General features: G+C 42.7%; 1 protein-coding gene across 6 annotated transcripts in view; it reads left to right on the forward strand.

Annotated features, from left to right (window-relative positions):
• The window catches only part of myo6a (myosin VIa), a 261840-nt gene that overhangs the window by 220765 nt on the left and 27450 nt on the right, over positions 1–13625 (forward strand). For all 6 annotated transcript variants that reach the window (XR_013578664.1, XM_078556763.1, XM_078556762.1 and 3 more), the window contains 4 exons: positions 4579–4708; positions 7328–7418; positions 7979–8129; positions 9212–9420. Coding sequence is in view for 5 of the 6 variants with exons in the window: in XM_078556763.1 (XP_078412889.1) it covers positions 4579–4708; positions 7328–7418; positions 7979–8129; positions 9212–9420 (581 nt within the window). In the remaining variant the exon portion in view is untranslated. The remainder of the gene's footprint in view (positions 1–4578; positions 4709–7327; positions 7419–7978; positions 8130–9211; positions 9421–13625) is intronic.

Below are 13625 nucleotides of genomic sequence, written 5' to 3' on the forward strand. Positions count from 1 at the left end.
TATTGCTTTAGGAAACCTTGTAGACACATCCATTACTGTCAGGAAGTACTGATTTCCACTTTTCGTCTTAGGAGGGTGTCTAACACAATCAATCATGACCCTAGTAAAAGATTCCTCAATTGCTTGAATTGGAATTAAAGGTGTCGGCTTAATCACTGCTTGTGGCTTCCCTATCGCCTGACGTGTGACATGTTCTACAGAATTTGACTACATCTCTGAAATCCAGGCCAATGAAAATGTTTTAATGTTTTCACTTGTGTCTTTCTAATTCCTAAATGTCCCCCTATTAGAATTTCATGAGCTACTTTTAGTATTTCATTTATATATCCATGTAGTATAACAATCTGATGCACTTCCATCCATTTTTCATTTGCTGAAACTTGATATGGTCGCCACTTCCTCATTAACACATTACCCTTAAGGTAACTCGGCCTCTGTTTCTGAATAAGTTGTCTGATATAACTGCTTTATTCATGGATCCTTTTTTGTAGCTCTACCAACTGCCTTGAGCTAAACGCTTCAGCTTCATCCTCTTCCATTCTCTCTTCCTGAGCAATCTTATCAAAGATTGTATCAGCTAATTGAACTTCACCTTTTCCCTGCTTTTTAACTTCCTCCTCTGTTTCAACCTGTGAGCTTGTGACCTTGTTACCACACAATCTGGAAACAATCTAGGATGCTCTTTCTGTAACACTTCTATTGAAAACACCTCTACAGGTTGCTCAACTACTGTAGGCATCACCCACATCTGCAACCCAGCTATGTTGTTACCTAAAATAGCTTGAACCCCTATAATGGGCAATTTTCCCACTACTCCAACAATCACCTCAACTGTTTTCCACTTACTCTTTAAGTTTACCTTCCACATTGGAATAAGTTTAGCACCTCCCTGAGCCCCACTAATTGTCACCTGCCCCTGCAATACTCCTGATACAATATCACTGTCCCATAAGATTAAGGATTGTCTAGCCCCTGTGTCTGTTAAAATTTTAATATCTTTACCTGCTCCACCCTCTACACATGGAAAGTTTTCCCCTTCACATAGAAAATCTTTAAACATTTCTACAACATGCTCTTCAGAACTCCCTTGGGTGAATTGTGAACACATTCCCACTTCTTTGCCTGTCACTGATTCTTCCTGCTTTACCTATACACAAACCACTGGTTTTTCCTGTGCCTGGACCTCAGGACCCTCAGTACTTTTACTTCCAGAACCTTTCTGCATTTCAATTATTGTAACAGATTTTCCCTGTAACTTCCAACACATTGACTTCATGTGCCCAACCTTATTACAATGGAAACATCTCAGTTTTCGAGTGTCACTTCTACCCTCAGCAACTTCCTTTTTAGTCTGAGAAAAAGCTTCCTGGGAATTTCCAACTACTCCTCTTCCCTGACTATCCACGTTCCGACTTTCTATCCTTCTCTGATTTAAAAGGATGACGAAAGAAAGGTTTAAATCTATGAACTGTCTCAAAATCATCAGCTATCTCTGCTGCTTGTCTTACCGTTTTATCCCTCTGTTCCCCCATATGAGTTTTCACTACCAAAGGAATGGAATCTTTAAATTCTTTCAACAGAATTACTTCCCTAAGAGCTGCATAAGTTGTCTCTACCTTTAATGACCATATCCAATGGTCAAAATTACTTTGTTTTACTCTCTCAAACTCAATATAAGTTTGCCCAAGCTGCTTCCTTATATTCCTAAATTTCTGCCTGTATGCCTCAGGAACCACCTCAGGAACCAACTCATATGCACTCAAAATAACCTTTTTTACTGCATCATAATCCACCGACACTTCTTCTGACAGTGAAGCATAAACCTCATGAGCTCTACCCACTAACCCAGACTGTAAAAGCAATGCCCAGTTTTCTTGTGGCCATTTCATCTGTTCAGTTATCTTCTCAAATGAAATAAAGAATGCCTCCACATCCCTTTCTTCAAACTTCGGAAGAGTTTGCACAAATTTAAACATCTCCCCACTGGATTTTAGGTTGAACAATTTTTCATCAGAACCTTTCTCAGCACCTGAGGTCTCTTTTTTAAAGTCCAGCTTTTTATGCCGGTATTCTCTTACTCTTTCCTTCTCTCTCCCCTCCATTGCTAACTTCTCCCTCTGGAGGTTGAGTTTTCACATTTCCATTTCTCTTTGAAATACCCTCCCTTTTTCTCTTTTTCTGTTGCCTCTATTCAAGTTTTTTCATTTCCATTGCTTGTTGAAATTCAAGCTGCTTCATTTCTAACTGAAGCCTCACTACTTCCAGCTGTGTCTCACTGGTGTCAGGTATCATTTCCAACTTCAAATTCTGTGCTATCACATCAACTATGTCTGCTTTCTTTGCCCCTACAGGTAACCTCAGCTGCAACTTATCCACCAATTCTGTTAACTTACCCATAGATACTTTTTGTAACACAATCAGAGTTATATCTTCTACTCCCAAAAAGGCTTTGCCCGTGGACACAGCCATTTTTGCAGTCTCGCCACTTAAAATCCCTCACCAACTCCTGAATTCAAAATGCTTCTCGTCCTCATAGCCTTAAGATTCACCAACTCCAAACCAATCAAGGAATTTCAAACACCCCACAAAGATCCCCCAATTTGTTATGACATGGTAGATGATGTGTGCCAGGCGGACAAAATTTGTATTTATTACGAGATGTATGCACTGAATTCATAAGTAATAAGTCCACCAAGACCTTTAGAGATTTAAAAAATTAAATTAAAATATTTATCAACAAAACAAAAGATTTCAAGCACATACATAAGATTACAATTGCTTACTACTATAATAACTCCTAAAATTCCTAATTAACTTGAGCCCCCCCCCCCAGTTACACTCCCTTTAAGGCAACGGTGCAAAATAGATTTTCGATTTAAAACAGAACCAGCAAATTAACACAATACCCACCTAATAGTGGAATTCCAAATGGGTTTTCCCCAACTTCAGTTTCATTATATAGCAGACTTATGTAACATGCTGGGGGCTTCATTAAGGCTATTTCGCACACTCCTGTTAGATCATACATGGCCTTCTGACACACAGCATTTCATTCTGCTTTATATATGTTTCACTCTTTTCTAATATGTAAATTATAATTGTGCCATATGTCTTTTGAAACTGTGTCTTCCTCATAACATGAAAACTTCCATGTTACCAATGTTGCCAGTAACCTTTGGAAAAAATAGCCTTGCTTATCTGGCTAGTTGTAAACAGACCAAAATCCATTTGAAATTCAAACAATCTCTTCACTTATCTAAAAATGCAAATTCCCTTCACATCTTACATGCTAAGCCAGCATCCATGTTTACTCATTAGCATTTCAAGCACCTAGCTTCTTTTGATGATTTCAAACTTACAGTTTACTTGACTCCAAATATAATTAAATCACACACACACAGACCCAACTATGCTTACCCCCATAAACCTATTTTACAATAAACCACAATAATATACTGAAAAATATATGTTAGTTTCATGACACAGCTCCAACAACATTCAATGGTCATCCAGGACAAAGCAGCCCTCTTGTTCGGCACCCCATCCACCACCTTAAACATGCCATCTCTCCACCACCAACGCACAGTGGCAGCAGTGTACACCGTATACAAGATGCACTGCAGCAACTCACCAAGGCTCCTTCACCAGCATCTTCCAAACTCATGACCTTTACCACATAGGACAAGGAAAGCAGATACAGGGAAACACCGCCACCTGCAAGCCCCCCTCCAAGTCATACACCATCCTGACTTGGCAATATATTGCTGTTCCTTCACTGTTGCTGTTCAAAAGTCTGGAACTTTCTCCCTAACGTCACAGTGGGTGCACCTACAATACATGGACGACATGGGCTCATGAAAGCAACCCACCACCACCATCCAATGGGCAATTAGGGATGGGAAGTAAATGCAGGCCTTCCTAGCAATGCCCACATCCCATGTACAAAGAAAATAAAGTATTTCCCTGCACATTAATCTTTGCTCCCTGAAGCCTCCAGGGCCCACACTAGCTTGGCCACACTTGTGAGCAGGGTTTCAAACTATGCTCATCTTCTGTGTTATAGGCCATTTGGCATGAACTTTTTTTCTATGACTAAGAGGAAAGTTGTGATCAGGAGGAGTACACAGCAAGTTATTATCATCTGGAATACATGACCTGGAAGGTTTATGAAAGCAAATTCAAAAGTAATTTTCAGAAAGGAATTGACTAAAATCTTGGCAAGACGGTTTACAGGGCTAAGGGGACAGATCGGGTGTGTGGGTCTAATTGGATAGCTCTTTGAAAGAGCCAGTGCTGGCATGATGAGTCAAAAGGCACCTTTCTATGTTTTTCAATTCTATGGTTCAATTGTAAGGTTTTCCCTGAACCTTCGTTTGATTTTATTTTGCTTTGCCTAAAAGTTCGTTGCATTGCTGTGATCTATATTATGGGATGCTGTGGTTAAAAGCTGCACACTAGGTCAAGCAGAATCTGAAAGAGAAAGAAAGCCTGATGGAGTGGGTCTGACCTTTTATCAAAATCCCAGTCCTACCCTGCAGCCTTTGAGACCACTTTATCTGAATTGTGTTTGTTGCTCAGTTTGCAGAGTTTGATCAGATCATGAAATCTGACCCAGAACATCTGTCGGTGTTGATGCAACGTGTGAATCACTGGCTCATTTGCAGTCGATGGAAGAAGGTTCAGTGGTGTGCGCTGTCTGTCATTAAATGTAAGTTTAAGTGTGGTGGTCATGCTCTTTGTGGAATCTATTTTTATATTAATATTTCTCCACATCACATTTACAGTACCTTTAAAATGAGATTATTTATATGCTGTGTCATGGGCATTAATCCATGGAATTATGTGAATACATTGTTCTGGGGTACTGCAAGCAAGACTGGTATTTATTGCCATCCTTATTTGTCCTTGAGAGGGTAGTGATGAGGCTTTTTCTTGAACCATTGTAGTCTTGGGTGCTGGAGATGCTCCACAGCGCTGCAAGGTAGGGAGTTACACAAATTTAGCCCAGCAGTGATGAAGGAATGACACGACATCCAAGTCCCAATGGCATGACTTGGAGGTAATGGTGTTCCCATATGCTGCTGCCCTTGTCCTATTCGGTAGTGGAGATCATGAGTTTGGGCGTTGCTGCACTGCATTCCTTCGCCACTGTAACCACAATGTGCCAGTGGTGGGCAGAGTGAATATTTAAGCTGATGGTTGGGATGCCAATTAAGTGGGCTACTTTGTCCTTTTTGGTATCGAGCTGCTTGAATGATGTTGCAGCTGCACTCATCCAGGCAAGTGAAGTACTCGTATTATACGCCTGACTTGTGCCTCATTATAAATTCCTACAGGTTGGTAAGAATGAGAAAGATTTACTAATTTCTCAGCAGCAACGTCGCTCTCCTCTTCAAAACATTATATTGCGGGTCATCTATTTTTACAGCTCCCAGTGAGACAGAGGAATATTAGAGTTGGGTAATGAAACATCGCCATATTGGGCACATGCTTGGGCACAGTACCTTGGTTAGGTACTGAGTAAAGTTCCTTTTTCATCTGACACAGTTTCCCTGTTACATCAATGGAATATTTTCTATTTCTCATACTGGTCACTGTATGATCTGTTTGAGGGAGGCTTCCATTTAGTGTTCAACTAGAAGTTGTTCTGTGCTGGAGCATTTAGGACAGTGGTTCTCGAACTTTTTTTGATGTGTACCCGTCTCAAATTTACCAACTTTTTGCATACCCTTCAAGTTTCGTTTTTAACTTCTCCTCTAATGACTACATGTTTTGTTAATCATCATATTTGCCCTTTACAGATAAACGTATGTCTATAATATTTTTGTTTACCATTAATGTGATTAATGAGCTTGTTTGTTGGAGCATAGCACTTGTATGTTGAGAAATATATCAATGAACTCCTTCTCCTCCTGCAGAGAATCACTCAAACAGTTGTCCCACTTCTCAAGCCCCTCCTACCCACTCACTTCCTTGCAGTTCCACTTTACAATCCCCCCTCTCCCCACTCATTCCCTTGCAGCCCTTGTTCCCAACACTGCAGTCTCCCTCCCATTCTGACCCACAAAATCTCTCACTGTCTTCCTCGATGACCCCCCCGCAATCTCTCTCTTTCCCTTGCGACCCCCGCTATCCCTCTCTTGCTGAATCCTGCAATCAATCTCTCTTCCTTGCTGACTCCCACAATCAATCTCTTTCCCTTGCTGACCCCTGCAATCCCCCGCTTTCCCTTGCTGACCCCTGCAACCCCTCACCCTCACTGACTCCCCACAATCTCTCTTTCTCACCCTCGCTGACCCCGCAATCCTCCTCTCTCCTTCGCTGACCCCTGCAATCCCTCTCTGTCTCTTGGTGATCCCCGCAATCCCTCTCTGTCTCTTGGTGACCCCCCGCAATCCCTCTCTGTCTCTTGGTGACCCCCGCAAACCCTCTCTGTCTCTTGGTGACCCCCGCAATCCCTCTCTGTTTCTTGGTGACCCCTGCAATCCCTCTCTGTCTCTTGGTGACCCCCGCAATCCCTCTCTGTCTTTTGGTGACCCCCGCAATCTCTGTCTGTCTCTTGGTGACCCCCACAATCCCTCTCTGTCTCTTGGTGACCCCCGCAATCCCTCTCTGTCTCTTGGTGACCCACGCAATCTCTCTCATGCTCATCAACCCACGTGGTCAAACCATCACTCTGCTGCTCAGGCTCATCTGCCATCGCTGACCTACCTGCTGCTCAGTGCTCCACCAATCACCAGCTGTTTCTATCCTGAACTAGCTGCTAATAGACACACTAGTGAGATGCAGCTGAGGCTATTAGCAGCAAGCGCAGGATAAGAGCAAGTTCTGAATGGAGGAGTAGCGAGCAGGTGAAAGGAGAGTGGCGTCAATCTGAACACCAGCAACGCTTGCATTTGGGAGCCCCTGAACTACAGAGAGAGGAATGCTGAAAAATCAGCCATATGCCCAGGGGTATACCTACCCCACTTTGAGAACCTCTGATCTAGGGAACCAGTTTAAAACTGCCCAGATTCATTTCACATTGAATATTTGAGATCAGCAAACAAGGAACATTTTCACCCATCAATCTGCTCTGGATTGTAATTCAAACATTAGAAGGATCATGATTACCTGACTGTATTACCCATTCCTCTGTTGTGTGATTATTTTTTGAGAAATATTGATGTTCATGCTTAAACTGGTTGCAATTGGGCATGGTTCAAGTTATAATATATTGACCTTTGTGATTTCCGTACTCTTTCCTTGTAAGTAAAAGGACAGAGGTGGGGCCTGCATATTGTATTCACAATATATTGACAGCTATTTATATAACTTATTTCTACAGTGAAGAACAAGATGAAGTACCGAGCTGTTGCTTGTATTAAGATGCAGAAGACTGTCCGCATGTGGTTATGCAAGAAGAAACACAAACCACGGTAAGTGGTGCAGATGTTGGTCACTTTTTAAGTAGCTTTGGTAATGGCAGTGATCAATTGCCCTGGTCTCCTGATAGTTGCAGGCTGGGCTGGCTTGTTTGTAATGCTGTTCTGGTAACTAAGTCTGTCAGTAATCCTTCTCAGTGGAATGTCCAATGGAAAGAATCAAAAAGAAAAGGAAGCATGTGTGCTATTGAGTTAAGCACAGCTTTCTTGAAATAGCAGATGTAAAATAGTATGCCGGGCTTCCATTTGGCAACACGACAATTGGATGAAGTTGGGTCATGTTCAATGTGTGTTGCTATTTTAGACTGGATTGTGGTGCAGTTGGAATCATAATCATTATATCTTACTAAAGATTTATTTTTTCACCAAAGGCAAAGCTATCCATTTAAATGGCTTGCCACATTGCTATTGCTGCTGATTTCGGTTTCACTACGTTTTAGTGTTCACTCTGAACTACTCATCTAATTCCACCTGTTTTCCAGCTCATGTACATGCTCCTTTACATATAATTGAGAATATTTTTGCTGATTGTAATTGAGTTTTCCTCCCCACAGCATTGACGGTCTGGTGAAGGTGAACTCACTCAAGGAGCGAGTGAATAGAATGACTGAGGTGGTGAAGGCCCTGAGGGAGGGAAAAGCTGAGATGAGTAAACAAGTCCAGGATCTGGATTCATCAATTAATACTCTTGTGACCAAAATTAAGGTAAGTGTTTGAATAAATGGGCTTGATCAAACTTGTAAAAATTCTAATTTTCTTCTGGGGCTCTCACTTCTATGTGTGACAGTGTGATCATTTTTCCTTATAATTATACTAAAGCCAGTAGATGGCAGTTCTTCGTAAATAAAACATTGCTGCTTTTGTCACAGGCCATCGGATGGGGCAACTACAGTATTCCTACTGAAGCTTCTTGTGTACAAATTGAGGGAGCATCACCTGACCAAAATTAATGTGTGTAATGTTGAATACCACAAAAGAACAGTGTTGCTGAGTTATTTTGTCACTTATTTTCTCTGCACCTACCCCTCCCTTCTGTTCCCCAACCTTGGGGCAACAGGCTTATTTGAGGTATCCTTAATGGTTCACCTGAGTAGCTTCTTCAAATTTTGAAATTTGAGACAAAATTGCAAGTATCAAATTGGAACAAATTCAACAATGAGCACGTTAGTTTGTTGACCACAAAAATAGTGTTCCTCATTCTACAAAGTTAAAACTTCATGGACAAATGTAATTCTCTTACTTCTAAATGTCTTTGCTGAGGTCAGCTGTTCTGGTGCTATTAGCGTATCTGTACCTTGCCCAAATGATTGTTCTTCATCGGTGATCCTGGTCAGTACCACTGGAAGGCTGTTGGATAATGGGAGTGCATTAAAATTCCATCCTCACATTATTTTCTTTTCTAGTCACTTGCCACAAACAGTTTCTAGGTAGAAGGGTGGATCGATGGACCTGCAGACCTCTCGACAGCTGCTGTGATTTGGCTGTCACCGTATTTCATGTAGGGCCAGCTGGAAAGTATCAGGTTTTGCTTTGCTTCCTTTTGCTCTCAGCCACTTCCAGGATGAAATGCTCCTGGATCTATAGAGCTGCAGCAAATCACTTTCCTGGGAATGGCAAAAAAAACACAAGCCAAGGATGTCAGGGTCATGAGAAGATGGCCATTTTGGTCTTGTGGCCACCTAATTCAGAGTCAGCAATGTGCACTGCCAGGGTAGCTGTTCTGAACACTATATGAGTAAAAGTAACTCACCTGTGACAGTCTTTTCCTTGGTCTTTGTTTTCCTTAGAACATAATCATGACCAGAGGTCAGATTGATAAGGAATATGTTGCTCTGGTGAAACGATCAGAACAGCTTCTCAACACACTCCAGAAGAAGAAGCAAGAAGAAGAGGAAGCTGAGCGCCTGCGAGTCATCCAACAGGAAATGGAACGAGAACAGAAACGGCGAGAGGAGGAGGAGCAGAAACGCAAGCAAGAGGAGGAAGAACGCCGGCTGTAAGTCTGTGTGTAAGAGTGTATGTATTGTATCAGTACACATATAATTATATGTGTATTTGAATCTGTACAGATTTAACTCAACAATCTATAACTGAGGATTTTTAAAAAAACATTGTCAGTCTTCCTGGAGCAATAAGAATAGTTCTTCTGAGGAATGGAAAAATATCATCCCACTTTTCTTTATTCTTTCATGGGATGTGGGCACCACTGACAAGGCCAGTATTTGTTGCTCATCCCTAATTGTCCTTTCAGAGCGAAGTTAAGAGTCAACCACATTGCTGTGGGTCTGGAGTCTCATGTAGGCCAGACAGGGTAAGGATGGCAGATTTCCCTCCATAAAGGACATTATTGAACCAGACAGGGTTTTATAACATTCGATAGTTTCATGGTGACCCTTGCTGAAACTAGCTTTATATTCCAGATTTATTAATTGAATTTAAATTCCACCGTCTGCCGCGGTGAAACTTCTGTTTTGGGTCGAGTTGGGGGAGCTCTGTTTTGCAATTAACCTGACCTTGGAACTTTTGTAGCCTGTTGGGTCGTGATGCTATAAAAGAAGTGTGCTACACTGCTAAGCACTTCAATGTTTTTATAAACATTCTTGATGTGAGCGTTACTGGGAAGGCCAACATTTATTGTCCATCTCTAATTGACATTGAGAAGGTGAGCTGCCATCCTGAATCCACGTAGTGTAGGCACACTGGCTCTGCTGTTAGGAAAGAGGGTTCTAGGTTTAGACCCAGCAACAGTGAAGGAAGAGCGGAATAGTTCCAAGTCGGGGTGATGTGTGACTTGGAAGGAATTTGCAGGTGGTGTGTTCTCACGCATTTTTTTATTCTTTCAGGGGATGAGGGTTTCGCTAGCTGGGCCAGCATTTATTGCCCATCCCTAGTTGCCCTTGAGAAGGTGGTGGTGAGCTTCCTTCTTGAACCGCTGCAGTTCATATGGTGTAGGTACACCCACAGTGCTGTTAGGATGGGAGTCCCAGGATTTTGACCAAGCGACCATGAAGGAGCAGCGATATATTTCCAAGTCAGGATGGTGAATGACTTGGAGGGGAACTTCCAGGTGGTGGTAGACTCATAGACGCCTACAGCACAGGAGGCCATTCGGCCCATTGTGTCTGTGCTGGCCAACAAAGACCTGACTACGCTAATCCCATTTTCCAGCGCTTGGCCCATAGCCTTGGAGGCGATGGCAACACAAGTGAATATCTAAATACTTCTTAAATATTACGAGAGTTTCTGACTCAACCATCCTTTCAGGCAGTGAGTTCCAGACTCCCACTACCCTCTGGGTGAAAAAATTTCTCCTCAACCCCCCTCTTAGCCTTCTACCTTTTACCTTAAATCTATGACCCCTGGTTATTGACCCCTCTACTAAGGGAAAAAACGCCTTCCTATCCACCCTATCTATGCCCCTAATAATCTTATACACCTCTATCAGGTCCCCTCTCAACCTTCATTGATGCAAGGAAAACAACCCCAGCCTATCCAATCTTTCCTCATAGCTCAGGCCCCTCAGCCCAGGCAGCATCCTGGTAAATCTCCTCTGCACCCTCTCCAGTGCAATCACAACTTTCCTACCTGCTCTTGTATTCTATGTCTCGGCTAATAAAGGTAAGTATCGCAAATGCCTTCTTAACCATCTTGTGAAAACAAGAACAGTGTCCAACCCGTTGACCTCAGCAACACTGAAATCTGTTGTACATTGAAGCTTGCGGTCATGCTCTAAAGTGCAGAAATACCAGAGTCCAAATAGCTTCCTGTCTGCAAACCACCTGCTCTGCTACCTTCAGGGATCAATGGATAATGCACACCAAGGTCCCTCTGATCTTTAGTACTTTCCAGGGTCCTACCATTCATCGTGTAATCCCTTGCCTTGTTAGCCCTCCCCAAGTGCATTACCTCTCACTTTTACGGACTGAATTCCATTTGCCACTGCTCTGCCCACCTGATCAGTCCATTAATATCCTCCTGCAGTTTACGGCTATCCTCCTCACTATTTACCACCCGACCAATTTTTGTGTCATCTGCGAACTTCTTGATCATACCCCCTACATTTAAGTCTAAACCATTTATGTATACCACAAACAGCAAGAGCCCCAGCACCGAGCCCTGGGGAGCCCCACTGGAAACAGATTTCCAGTCACAAAAACATCCCTCTACCCTCACCCTCTGCTTCCTGTCTCTCAGCCAATTTTGGATCCAAAGTGCCACTTTCCCTTGGATCCCATGGCTCTTACTTTCTTGACCAATCTGCCATGAGGGACCTTATCAAAAGCCTTGCTGAAGTCCATGTAGACCACAACAAATGCATAACCCTCATCAACAAGCCTAGTTACCACCTCAAAAAATTCGATCAAATTTGTCAAACACAACCTTCCCTTAACAAATCCATGCTGACTATCCCTTATTAATTCCTGTCTCTCCTAAGTGCAGATATATTTTATCCCTCACAATTCTTTCTAGTAACTTCCCTACCACTGAGGTTAGACTTGCTGGCCTGTAATTTCCTGGTCTATCCCTTGCTCCCTTTTTTAATAATGGGACAATGTTAGCAGTCCTCTGGCACCTCACCTGTGGTCAAGATAGAATTTGAAAATTACTGCCAGGGCCCCTGATATCTCTTCCCTTGCCTCCTTCAACAGCCTGGGATACATCTCATCTGAGCCTATGGACTTACCCACTTTTAAGGCCACTAAACATACTAGTACCTTCTCTCTCTGTTAATTTCCTCTAATATTTCACAGTCCTCCACCCTGATGTCAATATCTGCATCACCCTTTTCCATTGTGAAGACCGACACAAAGTATTCATTGAGGACTGCACCCACGTCTTCTGGGTCCCCACACAGATTACCGCTATGGTCCCTAATTGGCCCTACCCTTTCCCTAGTTATTCGCTTGCTCTTTATATATTTAAAAAACCCTATCCTACCCACCAATGCTTTCTCATGCACTCTCTTAGCTTTCTTAAGTTCCTTTTTACGTTCCCCTCTGCACTTTTTGTACTCCTCTCAGGACTCTTCCGTATTGAGCCCTCGGTATCTGCCATAAGCTTCCCCTTTTTTTCTTAATACTAACCTTTATGTCCCATGACATCCGGGGTTCTCTGGATTTTGACCTCCACTTTGTCTTTACGGGAACGTATTTGCCCTGTACTCTTGCTATTTCCTCCTTGAATGCCTCCCACTGCTCTGATAGTTTTATCTGCAAGTAGCTGCTCCCAGTCCACTTGGGCCAAATCACATCTCACCTTAGTAAAATTAGCCTTTCCCCAGTTTAGAACTTTTATTCCCGGCCCAACCTTATCCTTTTCCATAACTATCCTAAATCTAACTGAGTTATGGTCGCTATCTCCAAAATGCCCCCCTACAGATACGCCTTCCACCTGCCCGGGCTCATTTCCGAATATTAGGTCCAGAACTGCCACGTCCCTTGTTGGGCTTTCTGCATACTGGCTAAAAAAGTTCTCCTGGATGCAACTTAAGAATTTTGCTCCCTCCCTACCTCGCACACTAAAACTATCTCAATTAATATTTGGGGTTAAAATCGCCTACTATTACTGCCCTATTCTTACACTTCTCTGAAATTTGGTTGCATATTTGATCCTCTATCTCTCCCTGACTGTTTGGGGGCCAACAGTACACACCCAACAGCGTGTTTTCCCCTTTTTTGTTTTTTACTTTTACCGATATGGCTTCATTTGATGATCCTTCCAGGATATCATCCCTCCTCACTGCTATAATTGATTCCTTGATCAATATTGCAACCCCCCCCCCTTTTTCTATGCCCCTCTCTATCTCGTCTGAATACCCTATAACCAGGAATGTTGAGCTGCTAATCCTGCCCTCTTTTTAGCCAAGGCTGTGTCATAGCTATGATATCCTACTCCCACATGCCTATCTGTGCCCTCAACTCGTCTGTCTCATTCCTCAGGCTCCTTGCATTAAAATATATTCCTTTTGGCCGGGCTAAACTCACTTCTTTCTTATCTAGCCTATGTTTCCTTTGCCTTCCAGACTCACTCACTAGTGTTTTAACTTCTAATTCCATCTCAGCTTCTCTCCCCTCTGAACTACTTTTCAAGATCCCATCCCCCTGCCAGTTTAGTTTAAATCCACCCCAACAGCATTCGCCAACCTCCCCACAAGGATGTTGGTCCCGGTCCCTTTCATGTTCAGATGTAACCCATCCAACT

Source organism: Cetorhinus maximus, chromosome 14, assembly GCF_964194155.1.
Source record: "Cetorhinus maximus chromosome 14, sCetMax3.hap1.1, whole genome shotgun sequence".
NCBI lineage: Eukaryota > Metazoa > Chordata > Chondrichthyes > Lamniformes > Cetorhinidae > Cetorhinus > Cetorhinus maximus.